General features: G+C 48.6%; 1 protein-coding gene across 1 annotated transcript in view; it reads left to right on the top strand.

Annotated features, from left to right (window-relative positions):
• The window catches only part of CASTOR2 (cytosolic arginine sensor for mTORC1 subunit 2), a 127,608-nt gene that overhangs the window by 97,775 nt on the left and 12,691 nt on the right, over positions 1 to 17,142 (top strand). Inside the window, exons 3-8 of the mRNA XM_084492920.1 lie at positions 10,955 to 11,148; positions 11,932 to 12,064; positions 13,362 to 13,485; positions 14,087 to 14,197; positions 15,589 to 15,671; positions 16,635 to 16,729. Of these exons, the coding sequence (XP_084349046.1) occupies positions 10,955 to 11,148; positions 11,932 to 12,064; positions 13,362 to 13,485; positions 14,087 to 14,197; positions 15,589 to 15,671; positions 16,635 to 16,729 (740 nt within the window). The remainder of the gene's footprint in view (positions 1 to 10,954; positions 11,149 to 11,931; positions 12,065 to 13,361; positions 13,486 to 14,086; positions 14,198 to 15,588; positions 15,672 to 16,634; positions 16,730 to 17,142) is intronic.

The raw sequence follows: 17,142 nt of genomic DNA on the forward strand, positions 1-17,142 counted from the left end.
ATGCAATTGCTCACCACCCGCTGACTGATGCCCAGCCTAACCCCGAGCAGTCCGGCCCCCTCCCCCGGCCAGCCACCCCTATATATTGTTCAGCATGACCCCAGATGGGATGGAATACCCCTTTTGCCACTTTCGGTCAGCTGTCCTGGGTCTGTCCTCTCCCAGCTCTTGCTGTACCCCCAGCCTGCCCACTGGCAGGACAGAGCGAGGAGCTGAAAAGTCCTTGGCTTGGTGTAAGCACTGCTCTGCAGCAATTAAAACATCAGCATGTTATCAGCACTCTTCTCATCCTGAGCCAAAACATAGCACCCTACCAGCTACTAGGCGGAAAATTAACTCTGTCCTAACTGAAACCAGGACAGAGCATCAGAGTACAGGAGACAGACGCTGCTGCTGCAGCCAGGAGAGCATTTGTCTTGAAAACTGGTTCCTCCAGAGAACACCAAAGACTGCAGAAAATCAGCAAAGCTTCATCTTTTCCAGCACGAGCGTGATGTGTACTTCAAATCCCTTGTATTTAAAAGAGAAATAAGCAATGGGGTTGAGGAGGAATGCATTTTAATTATTTATCTGAATATTGATGAAAGTTAGCATTACGTGGGCCCCAAGCACTTCATTACACATTTTCAGTTACAAAAAGCCATCCTACCTGCAGAGTACTGTGTTCATGTTTTAAATATCAGTGCACCCTTCTCCCATAAGAAGCTCCTATGAACTTGTGCAAATATCTTCCTGCTGTTTGGTGGCAATTTGGATGGTCACCAAACCCAGGCACGTGGCTGTACAGGTGAGCTGCAGACACCTCGTCTGCAGGGCACTGCGGGCAGGAGGGGACCCACACCTCCAGCTTGGAAGGGCATCTGCCTGTACCTACATCTTTGAGGACAAAAGGAGCAAGGCAGAGTGCAGCAGGAGACTTTCATCCCCTGTGCTTCCTCTTCGCCACCTTGGTGGCCAGCTGCTCTTTAATCCTGGCTCTGCTCTCTGGGTCTGTGTGCTGAGCAGGCGGCAGAAGTGCAGCCCATGCCAAGAGGCCTGGGGTGCAGAGATACAGCCCTATCCTGGCAAGAAGAGAGCAGAATGCCAGGATCTCTCTTGCAGCCGCTGGCATTTTAGTGGCTAGGACTAGCCAGGGAGCCAGCAAAAGCCCCGAGGTGCCGATATCGTGAAGGCACGTCTGCCAGGAGCTTTCTTCTATCTGCAGTGCGATGCTGAATTGGATCATTCAGGTCTCTTTTCACAGGTAACAAGTGATAGGATGTGAGGCAGCAGCCTCCTGGGGAGGCTTAGGTTGGGTATCAGGAAGAATTTCTTCCTGGAGAGGGCGATCAAGCCTTGGAACAGGCTGCCAAGGGAAGTGGTGGAGCCCCCATCCCCAGAGGTATTTACGAGACGTGGACGTGGCACTAAGGAACGTGGTTTGGTGATGAGATTGGGTAGGTCAGGCTGATGGTTGCACTTGGTGATCTTGAAGATCTTTACCAACCTGGAAGACTCGATGAGTCTGTACACTCAGCCACGCCGTCTCTTTTAACAGGAGCAGAAGTCTTTGCAAACGTTAAGGTACCTTCATTATGGGGAGGGAACACAGGCTTGCAGCTGGCTGGGGCTGTGCACAGAGGGCGAGCATTGCAGGGCAATGGGGAACTCCAGTTCTGGCCCAGTGGTGCCAGGTGATAGCTGATGAGTGCTCAAGCACATGCACATCATGAGCTGGAGGCATCAGGAGCATTTCAGGGTGCAGCACGCTGCGGCGGCGCTGGGCTTCAACATGAGAGTGCTGTGATACACAGCCCGCAGCACACGATGCCAGCTGTGCGCCCAGGTCCAGCTGTAGCTGGGACTGCTTGCTCTGCGTGCTCTGTTTGTTGGCAGAGGAATGCAGCATGGGTGTGAAGATGAATCTTTCTGCCTCTACCTTTTAAAGGAATGAAAAGCTCAGGCATTTTTAACCTGGCTTTTGGAGGCTTTTTGCATACATAGCAGCATCTGATAACAATATCCAGTTTATTTTCTCTCTTTCCCAGGAATGGGCTTTCCAGGTTCCTCTGCTTGCTGTTTTCAGGCAGCAGAGAGATCCTGAATGGCTCGGGGTGGGTAGAAGTCACTGGCTTGTCTCCTCAGCCCCAGTGGTGTGCCAGGAGTATTTGATTGCTGGAACTAGCCCAGACTCCTGTCTGCACCCTTAATTGGGAAACAGGGATGGGGATGAGCAGGGGACTCCAGAGGTGTAAATAGATCAGTCAGCCACATGGCGTCATCTCTGCTCTGTACAAACGCAGCTGAGGACATGCTGCGCAGAAAGAATAATTTTAATTAGCACGTACTCCTTCCCAGGCTCCGTGACTAGTGTAAATACATCGCCACTTCTGCTAGGAAACTTTCCAGGAAGGTGCTGTACCAGCACGTACCTCATCTCATTCCTCAAAACCCACGTGGGCCATGGCCATGTACTCAGAGGTGAAGATCACTTTGGCATCTGCTGAAAAAGGGACACGCGTCTTCCAGATAGGCAAAGAGAAGCAGCAATGAACTGTCCTCTCCCATCATCCAGGGCATAGAAGACATGCCTGGGTTGTGTACTGGTAACGCTGTGTAAGTGGTAAAAATACACTGACTTCTCTGCCTTTGAGCATGACATCTCCAGTGCTGTCAGAACGCCGTTCCCACTTACTGCATGCAGATACGTGGGCAGATCTGGAGCAGTGAGAAGCTGCACAGCGTTACGTCCTCCCTTCCCAACAAACTCTTACAAAGGTCTTGCTCAAGAGCTGCTCAGCTGTAGCGCCCGCAGCAGCAGTTGTGTTTCATGTGGCAGTGGATGGGGCTGGTTAGGTTGTTAGGTCGTAGAGATCGTAGAACCACAGAACGGCTTGGGTTGGAAGGGGCCTAAAGGTCATCCATTTCCAACCCCCTGCCAAGGGCAGGGATGCCACCCACCACACCAGGCTGCCCAGGGCCTCGTCCAGCATGGCCTTGAACACTTCCAGGGATGGGGCACCCACAGCCTCACTGGGCAGCCTGTGCCAGTGCCTCACCACCCTCTAAGTGAAGGATTTCCTCCCAAGCTCTAATCTAAATCTCCCCTCTTTTAGTTTAAAGCCATTCCCCCTTGTCCTTTTACCATCCGTCCATGTGAAAAGTTGCTCTCCGTCTTTTTTATAAGCTCCATTACTGAATATCCCCAGCTCTCCCAGCCTGTCTTCATAGGAGAGGTGCTCCAGCCCTCTGATCACAAGGGCAGAGCAGAAGGGCACGATCTCCTTCCTCCCCTGTTGGCCACCCTTCTGTTGATGCAGCCAAGGATGCAGCCACCCTTCTGGGCTGCAAGCACGCACTGCTGGCTCACATTGGTCCTTTTGTCCGGCAGAACCCCCAAATCCATCTGCAAACATGCTGAGAGTGCACTTGATCACTTGCCTATGTCAGTGAGAGATATGAAACAGCACTGGTCCCAGGACAGACCCTGTGGGACACTGCTCTTCACCAGCCTCCACCTGGACATGGAGCCAGCGACCACCATTTGTGGCTGCAGCCAGAGATGCTTTACAGAAAAACATCCCTGTTGTTTGAAAATGCAGAATACTCACATGCCCCTGCAAATTGTTTATGGGCACAATGAAGCTTTGGTGCTTACTGCTGAGCTGACACAGTCTCTTTCCAGTTGCTCCTGAAAAATATTCTGTATTAACTCAGCTTCTGCCTCTGGCTAGGAGCTACTCCTCTCTACGCCTGAAGGATTGCCCTGGGTGAGCAAGGTGATCTGGGAGGCAGGGAGCCAAGTCTCCCGATTTTTAGAAAGTAAAGGGGGGATGAGCATGTTTGTGATTCCTCTCCAGTGAAGGGCGTGGATAACTGCCTTGTTTTTGAGTAATAACAGTACTTTGTCAGATGGACATGGGACCTGGGGTCACTGTGTGCAATCCCCTGTGTGTGATTTGTCCTGTTCGCACAAGTAATGTGAAATTCAAACTGCTCATTACGCTGGGTAGAGTTTGATGGAACTGCCAGGAAAACACGAGAAAATTGCACGGGGTACATTCGTCCATTCTGGTGTAAACCCATGAACGGCCTTTTACATTGAGTTAATCTGAAGTTGAAGGAAACCCATAACAGCAGGCAGGGACCAGGAGAAGATAAGTCTCACATGGGAAATGGCTGCATGGCTTGACGTGCTTTGGGAGTGCTCGCAGGAGGTGCAGACCTGGGGGGAGCCGGGCCAGGCTGGGTGCTGTGCAAGCTCCAGCTGCCCAGGGCTCAGGAATGGAGACTTAGGCAGGCTCTGGGTGCTTGTTTTCCCTTCTTTGTCTTTTCTCCTTTCCTTTTGTCTGCCTTTCATGGTCTTGTTAGTGGAAAGTGAGAGACCTTTGCCTTTCAAACCTACCTTAATATCCCCAGAATAGCCCTAGCATCAACAGCTTCCTCCCACAGCAGTGAGAAAGCAGATTACCCTGGAAAAATCCTCAGAGGCCAGAGCAATGCTTCCCTGTTCTTCCCATTCTTATTCTGTTTTCAGACACTTCAATCTTTGCCAAATGCCTTTTCTGGGCAGAAATTTTCCATGCTGTTTTTCTCCATAGTGCTGATTTTTGCATTAACTGTGAAATGCTTTGATTGTGAGATGTGTATAAACCCCAGCTAAACAGGTCAGCTGTTCCTTGGGAGCAAGGCTTAGAGGAATTGTTATTTTTTGTAACCACTTTATAGGTAGGAAACTGAGGCACAGAAGCACTGAGGTTAAATATATAAAATGTCAAGCTGTCATTTCCTCACTGCAGAGTGTTTGAGTTTATGAACCTAACAATGTTCTTTTGACAGTTTTGTGAGTGGGATAATACCTAAATAGGAAAATGAGATGACGGGTTTCACAGCTTCCCTATTGAGGGAGTTTGGAATAAGAAACTCAGTTCTGCATGTTCTGTTAGATAAAAATGTCAAAAACACAGAAGCAGGCAGTTAGGGATGGCGAGGATCCCCGGCTGTCGGTGCAGCCCTGCAGAGGTGCCTGGGCATCCCAGTAGGAGAAAATATGGGGCAAAGAAGAGTAATAAAAGAGACAAAAGTTGAAGTTTTCTGGTCCACTGTGGTCCTGGAGAAATCTGCCATCCCATTTTCCAGTAGCATGTGGCATCTAATGAATGCTTGGAGCAACCAGCACTTAAAAGATCGCTGATGTCCTGCAGGATCAGATGTATCGCTGCCAGCTTGTGCCTCCAGGGCTGACCCAGAGCACACATAGGTCTGAAGGCATCACATTCCTTGTGATGTGACTCGTGCTGGCAGGACTTTCTCCTCTGCCTGCGTCTGGCACCCATCACCTCCAGCATCGTCCTCTGAAGAGGGTGGCACTTGACCAAACCACTAACATAAAAGGAGAAAAAAATTGCAAAAGCCGCGTGGTTGCAAGCTTGCTGACCTCTTCCCAGGATGAGCTCAGGTTCATTGAATGACTTCAGCTGAATCAGAGCTGTGGGATTTTCGTCCTTCTCTCCTGCACAGAAGTATTGACTTTTTGGACCTAATCACCTTGTTTCCAACACAAAGCCAGGCGATGCGCTTTCATCTCGCCCGGCTATTGTGCTCTGCTAAGTCCCTCGGTGTGAGAGCGCTCCGTGGCACTCGAATCAAACCGACTCAGAGGACTTTCTGCCTGGCGGCCATCTCACACCGCGCTGCAGGCGCCTGCAGGGCTTATTGAGAGTTGGTGTGGCAACGACACTGCCTCTGCTCCCAGTTATTAAGTGTGAAGCTGGCGGTGCATGTGCCCAGATGCAAAAGAAAGGATATTTGCATCCTCTGACAGGTTATGATTTGTGCTGTAACATCCCCTGGACACTTCTTCACCCTGGTGGGGTCCCTGTGAGGGAAGCTCAGCAGTGGATCACTTCGGCTTGTGGCAGAGCAAAGCGAGGAAATGCAGGAGTAACCCAGGTGATTCTGGGGTGGTGAGGACTGGGACACAAGTAGCTGGGCATTGCACTGGCTCCAGAGCTGTTTCTGGATTTTAGCACACCACAGAAACTGATAAAATGACATCTCTACCCCAATTTCAACCCATTTGCATTGCTTTCTGGAAGTGAGAGAAACAAAGTGCCCCATTTCCTAGTGTTAAAGGAGTGTTACTTCGCATAAGCTCTCCAAAAATGTGAGTCTCAGGTGCTTATCCTCTTCCCACTCTCCCCAAGAGCTCATGTGGCCAGTTTCCAGTTTCCAAGAAGCCTCTGAGAGGTTTTCTGAGCAGGGACATCCAGTTCAAACACATGCACTGTGTTAGGTATCAGGGGAACCAGGCCAGTGGGTGCTGGAAGCCCACCCTGGGCATCCTGGCTCCGCATGGGCTCGTTGATGCTCTGGCTACTGTGCGCTCATCTCAGCAGCACCCAGCTGCAGCGCCCGGTGGCATCTCATCCCCTCCTTGGTGACTGCGTGACAAAGCCGATCGAGAAGTCAGAGAGATGCCCGGGCTTTGGATCAGGCTTTACGATCCGAGATAATCCCTCACTTCATTATAAGATAGGATTTTAAAACTGCGGAGCAACGGACAGCTTCCACTGGGCAGCGGGAAGAGAACCTTTTAATAAACATAAAAATCATATTAAAAATATATGTACATAAACTGTGCTGCCACATAGAGGCATGGGTGACAGCTCTCCCAATTTATCATGAATTTTGCAGTTGGCAGCACTTTTATTTTTAATGCCTGACCATTGGCGTCCTACTATTGCAGGAGCTTTTTCCTCTTATCTTTTTAATGCAAGCAGGACTCTAGCTGTCATTTTTGCAGAGGGAGGCTATAAAAGGTGAAATAAGCGCAGTGTATGGGATCTAAAGCCAGAAGGCTGCTAAAAAAGAAGCACAGTAATTTTTAATTTCATTATTTTTCAACATTCAGAGTTAGCCATGTCTGAAAACATAAGCCCTATAATGATGAATTGAATGAGCAATTGTTTCACCCAGAGTACTCTGCTGTAATGCAAAAATTTGTGTACCAAGTGAAGGTAGGTGCTTAGGAAATGATCCAACATATCACACCAAAGAAACAAACCAGCTTAGCACCTTCATTTCCCTCCAAGCACCACAATAAATCCATCATATATCTATGGTTTCATTTGAAAGCTAATAGGTGCCCTCAAGTGCATGTCTGATTGCTGTTAACTTGGAACAAACTCCGCAGGAGATGGGGAGATGCGTATCCACTATGAAACCATTCATTTTCCAGTTACTGTTGTGGCCCCTCAGTTTAAGCCCTTTGAGTAAATTGAACCCATTTAAATGAGGTGCAGGAAGACGAGTTCTGGTGGTGATGTGCTCTCAGAGCATTTTGCCCATTTTCCAGCAGGACGGCTCTCCCAGCTCTTTGCGTCCTGCCCCACAGGGTGCATGAGGCCAAGGGATCCCCAGGGAAACGGGACAGGAAAACACAAAACATTTGCACAGACGAAAACCAGGAGACTCCTTCCTTGCTTTCCCGATGAGGTCGAAGCTCATCATCTGCCCAGCATCCTCCCAAAGGTATTTTCACAGTGCCACAGGGAGCCCAGCTCGCCGTGCTTACAGCATTTCCTAGTGCTCTGGAGGCAGCTGCTCAATCCTTGCTTGGGTCTCGGCCAAGGTTTGTTGTCCTCACTGGAAATAGTATTGATTATTTGTGCTCAGGAGCCAATTATGGCTGGTACGACACTCACCAGCTCACAGCTCAGGGTGGCGTGTGCCATGGAGGCTGCTTTCCTTCAGCTGTGCCTGCCAAATGGGCCAGCGAGGTTCTGGATGATCATGGCTCGCGTAGGTTGGTGGGGGTAGAAGCCAGCTAAGGGGGATGAAATGGCAGCTGGAGTGTGTGACCCGCCAGCGGTGGTTGTGGTGACAGGCAACAGATGGCGACGATGCAGCCTGCAGGAGCAGAACCGCTCCTGTGGGCCTTCTGGTGGCAGGCCTGTGAAGTGTTACACAGCCAAAACACCAAAACCAAAAGGCTTCGCTCTAAATCAGGCTCCAAAATCCTGCTCGTAATGAACAGAGCTCAACCCAGACCTCATAGAGGTCCTTCTCAGCCCGAGGTGAGGTGTGCCCTGTGGTCAGAAGCAGGAGTGATGAGCCAGCAGTGAGGGGATCTTGAGAGCCCGACGGAGGGATCTGTGCGCTGGTCCTGCGTGGGGGACACCTCGGTGCCAAAGCCACAGGGCATCAGGAGATGGGGGAGATGGTGGTTTTGGTGGGTTGGGGCTGAGTCATGGACAATTCCTCATTTTGCTCTTTATTTATTACCTTTGTCTGCCTGAGTCTACATTAATGTTTGTCTGGTGTTTTCAGCTCTCCTTATGCTTGGTGCCTTTAACAGCTTCCTGGGCAAAGCACCTTCCCATGTGGCTTATTTGGTGCTATTTAGATGAATTTGTTGAGCTTCTAGCCTGGGTTTGTTTCAATAAAGTTTGGGCTGTACCTTTCCATCCGGCTGCCTAGTGGGAACAGTGCACAGAGGTGATGCTTTCAGTCACTTTCTCTATAGCTTTTGCACGATTAATTGAATTATGAGAAGCAGGTTACTTAAACAAACAAAATGGTCCTGTTACACTTCCTAGGGCCTGTTAAGCCCATAAAAACAAATATGATCAACGCTGCCTAGCAATTACAAATGCAACTGGCAAATTGGCCTCCCTGCCCCTTAATGAAGAGGTCGACGAGGTCTTCTTGGGGCAGTTCTCCAGCACCACGGCTGCTGGAGGGAATCGCAGTAATGCCTCTGTCCACCGAGCAATGCTGCATCTGCCATCGCATCCCCTACCCAAAATAGTTTACTGGTATTTAACAGGCTGTGATCACGTCACCCATGCACAGCAGGAATATTGTCCTGGGAAATGAGCTGTGATCTCTCCTTGCTGCTGGTGGCGAGTTGCTCGGAGAATGGGGTGTGCTGGGGATGTGCCGGCTGCGGGTGGGACAGGCCAGGGAGTGCAGGGATGGGGCAGCCACCCTGCCCGCTGCTTTGGGGGTGATTTTGCAGAGAGGAGAGGTGCCACTTGGCCCTGTGGTGGTTTAGATGCCTGCCTGCTTTAATGGCTTTGGGATGTGGGAAATGGAAGTGTAAATACTGATGACGTGCAGGTGCCTTTCCTGTGCTTGCGTGCTCTGTGCTGCCAGGGAGCAAATACACGTCCAAAGAAGGAACACATCTTTTTTTTTTTTTTTTTTTCCTCTCCTTTTTATTTGTGTCTCAGGCAAGGAGCAGAGATGGGAATAAAGGAAAAAAGGCGTCAGCTGCTTATTAGATCAGCAGCAGTTATTTTGAGCCCTAGCTTCTCCCTGTCAGTTGATGTGGTAAGCTTTGTTTTCGGGGTACCTTCCTGATGTGAAGGGCGATCTGATCACCAAATGGTATTTTGCTGCCATAATTTTCTGCAAGCAACTTGCAGTGGTCTCTCCAAGGTAACGTGCTGTTGATTAATGCACAAACTTATCCAATCTCCCTGGTGCCCAGTTTTTATTCCGTGCAAGCTCTGATTATTCAGTAAAAAAGAAACATTGGCCTATGAAGCTAAACATCAAAATGCAAAAGCAGAACCCTCAGTGTCCCCACTGTTTGCAGTGTGTTTGCTCAGGGTTATTTTCATGCCACACACAATTGAGGTTATTGAGGAGAGCAAAACGAACAGTATTTGTTATTCAGTTCTTTTTGGGTTTTCAGCACTATCCTCATCTCAGAGCAGTGGTGCCTGGGGATTCCGGGGGTGTGAGGTTATGAATTTATTACATGGTGTGTGGAGCTGTACAGAAACAGCTCCCAGAGGCCTCACTGAAGGAGAAGGAAAGGATACAGCATGGAGGAGCCAGGAGTGGGTGGATGGATTAGGAGACATGGGTACGGACATGGGGCAGCGTGCCTGTGGTGTCGGGGTTTGAGTGCAAGAGAGCAGTATGACAATTTATGTTTTCAGACTGCTGGGCTGCTCTAACCTCTAGCAAAGTGTGTAGCTTTCCACTGGGACCTCCGTTGAGTCTTTGCTGGCTGAATCTGCATCTGAGGTCAAGTTCCTTAAGCCAAGGAGATTTAACTGGGATTATGCATTTGTGAGTCTGGCTCTGGCTCTGAACTGTTTATTTCTGCAATTTGCCAAACCAAAATCCAAAGTCCAGACAATCTTAGAGAAGGTTATACCTTCATTCCAGAGTTTGTGTCTGGTTTTACAGGCAGTTAATACATTAAGGTTTCTGTAAAACAGGTAGAAATTTGTATTAAGTTGTTTAAGTACAGATTTTGAGCACCTTAATGACAATAGACTAGAAGCAAATGGAACGGAACTGGGGTTATTCTTAAAACAATTTCCTTTACCTCAATGTGTGATCACCTTGTAATTTCTTGTGCATGTGTTACACCATCCATCCCTTATAGAGCTGTGGGATTCCTGGCTTCTGTGTTAGAGGTGGAGGCAGCAGACTGCAGATGCACAGGGGTCCTGCTCTGCACCTCCCAAGCCTTGCACTGGCACCCAGGCTCCTCCATCAACCTCCGTATCAAGTCCAGGAGAAAACAAAAAGGGTTTAGAGCAGGAAAAGTAAAAAAAAAAAAAAAAAAAAGTGGGAGGGTGGGGAGAAAAGCTTGAGTAAAGCAGTTGGAAAAATAGGGTGGTAGAGAAGACTGAAATCAAAGACCTCAGGCTGTTTCCATGCGTGGATGTCAGCAGTGTGGGTCACCAGCATCCAGGCAAACAGCTGAGGCTCATGTAATGCCCTCTGTCATCCCTGGAAATCTGCGTGAATGTTGGTGTGGTTGGCTTATCTAAGAAGCACAGCACCAGGCTGTGAAGCAGTGTGGGATGCCCAGGACACTTGCTGGGTAAGTGAGCTCATCTCATTCCTTGCACTGAGGTCTGTGCTAACCACATACAAATCAGGTGGTGGACGTGGCTCTCTCTGCTGCTAAACCAAACCTCTGTCCTCCCCCTCTGTCTCTTTGCAGAGCTCCCATCCTCAGAACACTTGAGCGTGGCCGATGCGACATGGCTTGCCCTCAACGTGGTGTCCGGTGGAGGTGGCTTCTCTGGCTCCCAGCCCATTGGTGTGACCAAAATTGCCAAGTCAGTAATAGCACCACTAGCTGACCAAAACATCTCAGTGTTCATGCTCTCCACCTATCAGACGGACTTCATCCTGGTAAGAGGACACGAGAAAACCGGGCAGGCACCTGCCACCAAATGAAAGTTCAGTTGGGCAGAGTGTGTTTGAGGAGCAGCAGGAACACCAAAGTCTGCTTTCCCCAGAGCTCTGTGCCATGCTGTTGGGCTCTCTGACATCTCAGGAGCTTTTCCCATTCTCAGAATGCCGTGAGGCATTTCTTGGTATGGGTTATCTGGTGTCTAATGAGAGTGCTGAGCCCACACTGCAGTCTCTCCCTTACTGGCACTGGCAGCATTTTCTACCTTCCTTCTGACTTTGGTTTTCTGCATTATAGGAACATAGTGTTTGCTGTCAGGTTGCCTGGTGATGGACAGGAGGCTCCAAAGTTGTTTTGGAGATGAGCAGACTGCCTCACATGCATGTGTGTTTGTGCATGCACATAGGGCACAACCACATAAGATCTATTTTCTTAGGGAACAAGGCTGAAGAACAAGCAGTGCTAAATTCTTGAGGGGATGCTGGAAGAGAGGTGAAACATCTCCCTCTTAGTCACTGCCAGCTGCTTCAAGCTTGTAGAGTTACACAGGCTCTTCACAGACCTGAACACCATGGTGTTTAATCCTACCGATATTTGCAGTAAAAGCACCAAAAATGCTTCCCTAGACACAGATCTAGGTGGCAATTATCCTTATTTACCTGCTGGCTCAAACCAGAATGATGTGTTCACTCTCCTATGCCCTGAGAGTGCGTAACCTCACCTGCAGCATGCTCTCACTTCTGGTGCATGCCATCACAAGCTAACCCTGTTGTCACCTTCAGGTACGTGAGCGAGACCTGCCCTTCGTGATGCACACGCTGGCTGCTGAGTTCACCATCCTCAGAGTAGTGAACGGGGAGACAGTGGCTGCCGATGACCTTGGGATAACAAATGGATTTGTCAAACCAAAACTGGGTAAGAACCAGCGTGGGCTCAGCGTGCTGGGGGTGAGGAGTCTACCTCCTAGCTGGCTTCAGCGTTTTGGTGGATGGTTATCCTGTTGTAAGGTAATAAACCATCTTAACACATGCCTCAGTCCATCCCAGTTTGACCAAGGATTTGAGTAGGTGCTTAACTTTCTGAGCAATGCTGATAAGCTTTGCTGAATTTGAGGCTTTTAATGCTAGTTTAATGTCTCTAGAGGAGATGTGCCTTTTGTAGGACAGAAGGTTAAAATACAATTCATTTCAGTTGCAAAAATGACATTGTCTGTAGCCCATGCTTCACATTTTAACATTTCAAAGGAAAACAGCTTATTTATGAGCTTGTTTAGAGGCTTGTTTATGCACTGCAGCAGTTGGTACATAGAGAACGTTGTTGTTCAACTTTCACACTTCAGTACCACTCAGGATCAAGGCCAGAGTGAGCCCTAGGCCGTACAAAACCTTGGGATGTTTCCAGTGTAATGGAACAAGCATCAAGCAAAGGGCACAATCAGGAAAGGAACTCGTTAAATACACGTCTACCTACACACCTATGTGCAGTTTTGTGCCCATAAGCAAACAAAGCAGGGATCATTTGTTTTGAAGTGCCACTCAGCCTCATCACTCGATAGCTGTAGATCATCTTCTTAAGAAAATGAGCCTTACACAAAAGCATGAAGGAAAGGCACAGTGAACAGCACAGGTATGCAATTTGCTGTTTTGCTGTTTAACAGTTCAGTGCATAAATACTGGCTGCTCCATAGCCACTGGCTGCAAGTGTGATTGCAAAGCTGCTGTGTGTCAGCTGGTTTTTAATTTTTGTCAGTGTTAGAGCAAAACGGGCCTTGGGAAAGGAGGGAAAAGAGGGCGTACTGCCAGCAACCACAGCCAGAGAAATGCCTTCCATAGTCCTTTCAAATGGTGGAAGCCTGAATTTTTTTCTGCTTTACAGTTTGTCTTGCCACCTTTAGCTGCCCCTGGTTTCCTGTGGGTGCACCCGGTGGCCTGAAAGCCCCTCTGAGCGGAGAGCTGACCCGTCCTCCATGCAGGGCAGGGTACTTGGGATGCCCTCAGCCCACACCTCGGGGAGGATGCTGCAAGAGGAGGTTGTCCTCAGGCTCCTTGGTCCCTGTCTGAGAGCCCATGGGGCTTCAGTAATGAGAAAATTTCTGCTTTTACCTTAAAAACACTGCCAGTTTTCTCTGCGTGTGCATGGATAATGTCTGGTGGGATGTGAACCTGCTGCAGGTGTGGCTTCATAGCTGTGCGTGTCTGTGTGTCTCTTCCAGTTCAGAGGCCTGTCATTCATCCCCTTTCCAGTCCGAGTAATATGTTCTGCGTCACCAGCCTGGATCCAGATACCCTTCCCACTGTTGCTACACTCCTAATGGATGTCATGTTTTACTCCAATGGGTAGGTCGTGGCAGGGAGACAGGCTCCCCGGGGAGGCATGGCTGGTGTGTGGAGACACAAATTTGCATTGCTCCTCTCAGATGCTCTGAGATCTGCTTACACTGTTTTGGTGTCTTGCATTTAGGAAGGGAGAGGAGGGAGCTTTTACAGGCCTGGGAGGGTTGTCCTGACAGGTGGAAGGCAAGCAGGAGATTGAGGGTGCCCAAAGACTTCGGCTTTTTTTTTTTTCTTTTTTTTTTGGCTTTGCAGAGGTGAGCCTTTTCAGACTTAATCTAAAAGTAGCAATGGAATCCATATGCTGCAAATCCAAAGGGTATACGGCTGGTTATGCTGCACCCTTCTGGTGCCTGCAGCTCCTGGCCCACTGCTCTCCTACAGGAGGGACCTGGGGCAGGGGTGGGAGAGTTTGGTCAGTTGTGAGGACTGGGAATTCTTCCCCTGCAAAATCAAGAAAATGCAAAGCAGTGTGATGTGACGGTACTCACTGTCACTTCCCTAAGTCAGTGTATGAACATCTCTAGTTTCACAGGCTGTATCTGCTTTAAAAGCCTTCCTTTGATCTTCTAGCCACAGCTAATGTTGATCTTTTCTGTTCCTTCAGAGTAAAAGACTCGGTGGTCGGCAACGAAGACTCGGGACACATTCGCTTTTTCTCCTTTTCTCTCATTGAGGGTTACATCTCCTTGGTCATGGATGTCCAGACACAGCAGAGGTGAGCTTTGGTCGTAGGGTCTTCTCAGCTCCCAAAAAACACCTGTGATGTTCTCAAAGGAGCGGGAAGTCATTTGAGCTCCTACATGTTAATTGTGGGGAGCCTCATTGTGTGGCTGTCACATTCCTGTGCATCCTGTCACTTTACTGAGAGAAGTCTGGCATGTTGATCCAGGTCCAGAATTTTGGGCTTGTCTGTCCAAGCCCTTGGTGAAGTAATAATCCAGAGTAATGTAGGATCCCAAGAGCTGTCTCACTTTGCAAGAGGGACACTGGAGCAAAGTGGTTTTGCAAATTTTATTCCATTGTTCATTACTTGTAATTTTGAGAGCAAAAACCAAAAAAATCTGGTGTATGTGGTTGTAGGTTTACTGCCAAAAACTGAGAGTGGGGTGGGTACTTTGGTGACACTGTCCTCCCACTTCACTTTCACACATGGCTGGGCTTGGTGCAGTCTCGTTGTGATGATAATGTACTGAGTCATCCCTGTGCAGCGGGAGCCCATGGCTCGTTTGTCTGGCAAGGCAAAAAGTCAGCTGGGGAACGAATATCAGCCTGTTTGTGTGTGTGTACTTCTGCAGCTCCACGTCACAGGAGTCTCTGAGGTCTAGAGGCTAGACAGCGAGCTGCACTGAGATGCAATGCATAGGTTTGCCTTTGACACACAGTGCAGTGCTTGGTTTGATTCTTGACTGCCCTAGGGACTTGTTGTGCAAACTATTAATTGCCCTCTTGAAAGTTTCTTCAACCTTAATTGGGGTAAACCTCTGTCTGCCTTCAAGAGAGGCCTGAGGCTTGGAGCAGCAGCCTGGCACTTGGGGAACCGGGCTGGCCAGTTCCTTCTCTGTCACACACCGCCTGCTTGACCTCGGGCAAGTCACATAGCCAACAACCGGCCTTCTTTCCTCACTACAGAACTGGGATCTCTGTGGGGATCCCAGGGGCCTCCCGGGGATGGTACGGAAAAAAGCACTGATGATGCTCAGACACAAAAACATTGGGTGCTGTCACATACCAAAGACAGTGTGTCTGGAAGCATCAGCCACCCCTAGGTGCTTTGAAATGCAGCTCAAGTCAAACATTCAGATTAAAAGTCTTAAGGTTTTTAAAGCTGGGGCACGGCCTGTTGCTTAGGAATTCTTTCTTGTGCCTCACTGAGTGCCTGTGCACGCTTCCAGCATCAGAAGCTTATTCAGTGTAGGACATCTGGAGGGGCAGGCAGGTGCACCTGTACCGCTTGCCCTGACTTTTCTCAGTTTCACCAAGCTGCTGCTGCTGCTATTGCTGGCTTCAAGCAGGGCAGGGATACAGGAACAGCAGCATCCCCACAGGCAGAATCTGACACACCGCTGTGTTTTAATTGCTGCGTTTGGTGTTCCTTTTCTTTTGCAGATTTCCTAATAATTTGTTGTTTACAAGTGCATCTGGTGAACTCTGGAAGATGGTGCGGATTGGTGGGCAGCCTCTTGGCTTCGGTAAGTAAACATTTGGGGGATCAGTTGGTGCACAGGTAGTCACTTGCCTCGGGGCCTTCAAAGGTGATGGAAAAATCCATCTGTGAGTGAGGCTTTTTGAGAGCCAGCAGCTTAACCTGACTTTGCAAGCTGAGGTTTTCAAATAGGTAGAGTCTGACTCCTACCTGATAAGTTAGACTTCCAGGTATAGTCCTGAAGTGCTACATGCTTGACAGCTCCATCTAAATTACATTCATCTGTGGGACTTTGGAGGTACATGCAGCTAGGTCTCTGTTTAGAAATTAAAAATGAACTAAAAGGTGGCAAGGGAATGCATTGTAGATTACTGAAAGCAGCAGTCAGAAAGCACTGTTGTAATCCAGTGCAATCCTTGGGCAACTCTGGGGCCTTAGTAGATTGAGCATTGAGTTATAGCAGTCCAAGCAAGGGTCCTATTCACAGACCTATTTCACTTCCAGTGCTTCAAACGTTTTCTCTACTCAAAAGAGTGTTGGACCTAAGTAGCACAGAGCAAATACATCACATCTGCAGAAGTATTCCTGTTATTTTCACGTCTCCTACAATTATAAAGAAGTCCAATCTTAGTTCTGCAATAAAGATGGGATAGTCAGGAAACACTGGGGCTCCATCCCGTGGTTTCTGTAACAATTCCAAAATACAGGCTTCAAGAAAATTTCTGAAAATTTCTTTCTTTTTCTTTTTTTTTTTTTTTGGTACTATTTAATACTTTCTTCTACACCAGACACAAAAAATGATGCAAGAAGGAAATTTTCATGCACCTTCTTTTAATGCATCTCAGAGGCAAAATATGTAGAAATGGCCCAGCATATTTAATTGATAGAGCTTGCCAGTCCCCTAAGTATGCAATATTTTATTATGTTAGCTTAGGATCCGGTTGAGATGTTAAATTTGTATCAGTGAAATGGACACTCACTCTTTTTTTTTTTTTTATCTTCCCTACAGATGAATGTGGAATTGTCGCTCAGATTTCTGAGCCTTTGGCCGCAGCTGACATCCCAGCCTACTACATCAGTACTTTTAAGTTTGATCACGCGTTGGTGAGTCTTAAGGCAGCTTCTTTGGGGCACAGGAGGTCTTTTGGTCCTTTCTCCTGGGAGAAAAACCATGATGAGAATAACATTTCCCATCCAGAGAACTCGTGGAGGGGCCTTTGCTGTGATGCAGTGGCCCTGTGTCACAGGCTTCTGAACCAAGCTCAGTCCTACCCTGAGGTAAAACCTTATGAGGGATTGTCATTCTTGGAGAATCATGGAGACTTCCTGACCTTCCCAATCTCTTCCAGTGCATCACTGTCCTTCGTTAGAAACAGGAACCAACCCTCTCCATTTTCCTACAGTCGTGGTCAGAGGTGGCAGGCTCTCCAGAGCGTGGTGCATTTGTGGGGGAACCGTCTTGCACCAACAGCACCCTGCTGCCTTCATCTCCTGCTGCCTGCGTGGCCCTAACCTCT

The sequence above is a fragment of the Aythya ferina genome, assembly GCF_964211825.1.
Source record: "Aythya ferina genome assembly, chromosome: 19".
Classification (NCBI taxonomy): Eukaryota; Metazoa; Chordata; class Aves; order Anseriformes; family Anatidae; genus Aythya; species Aythya ferina.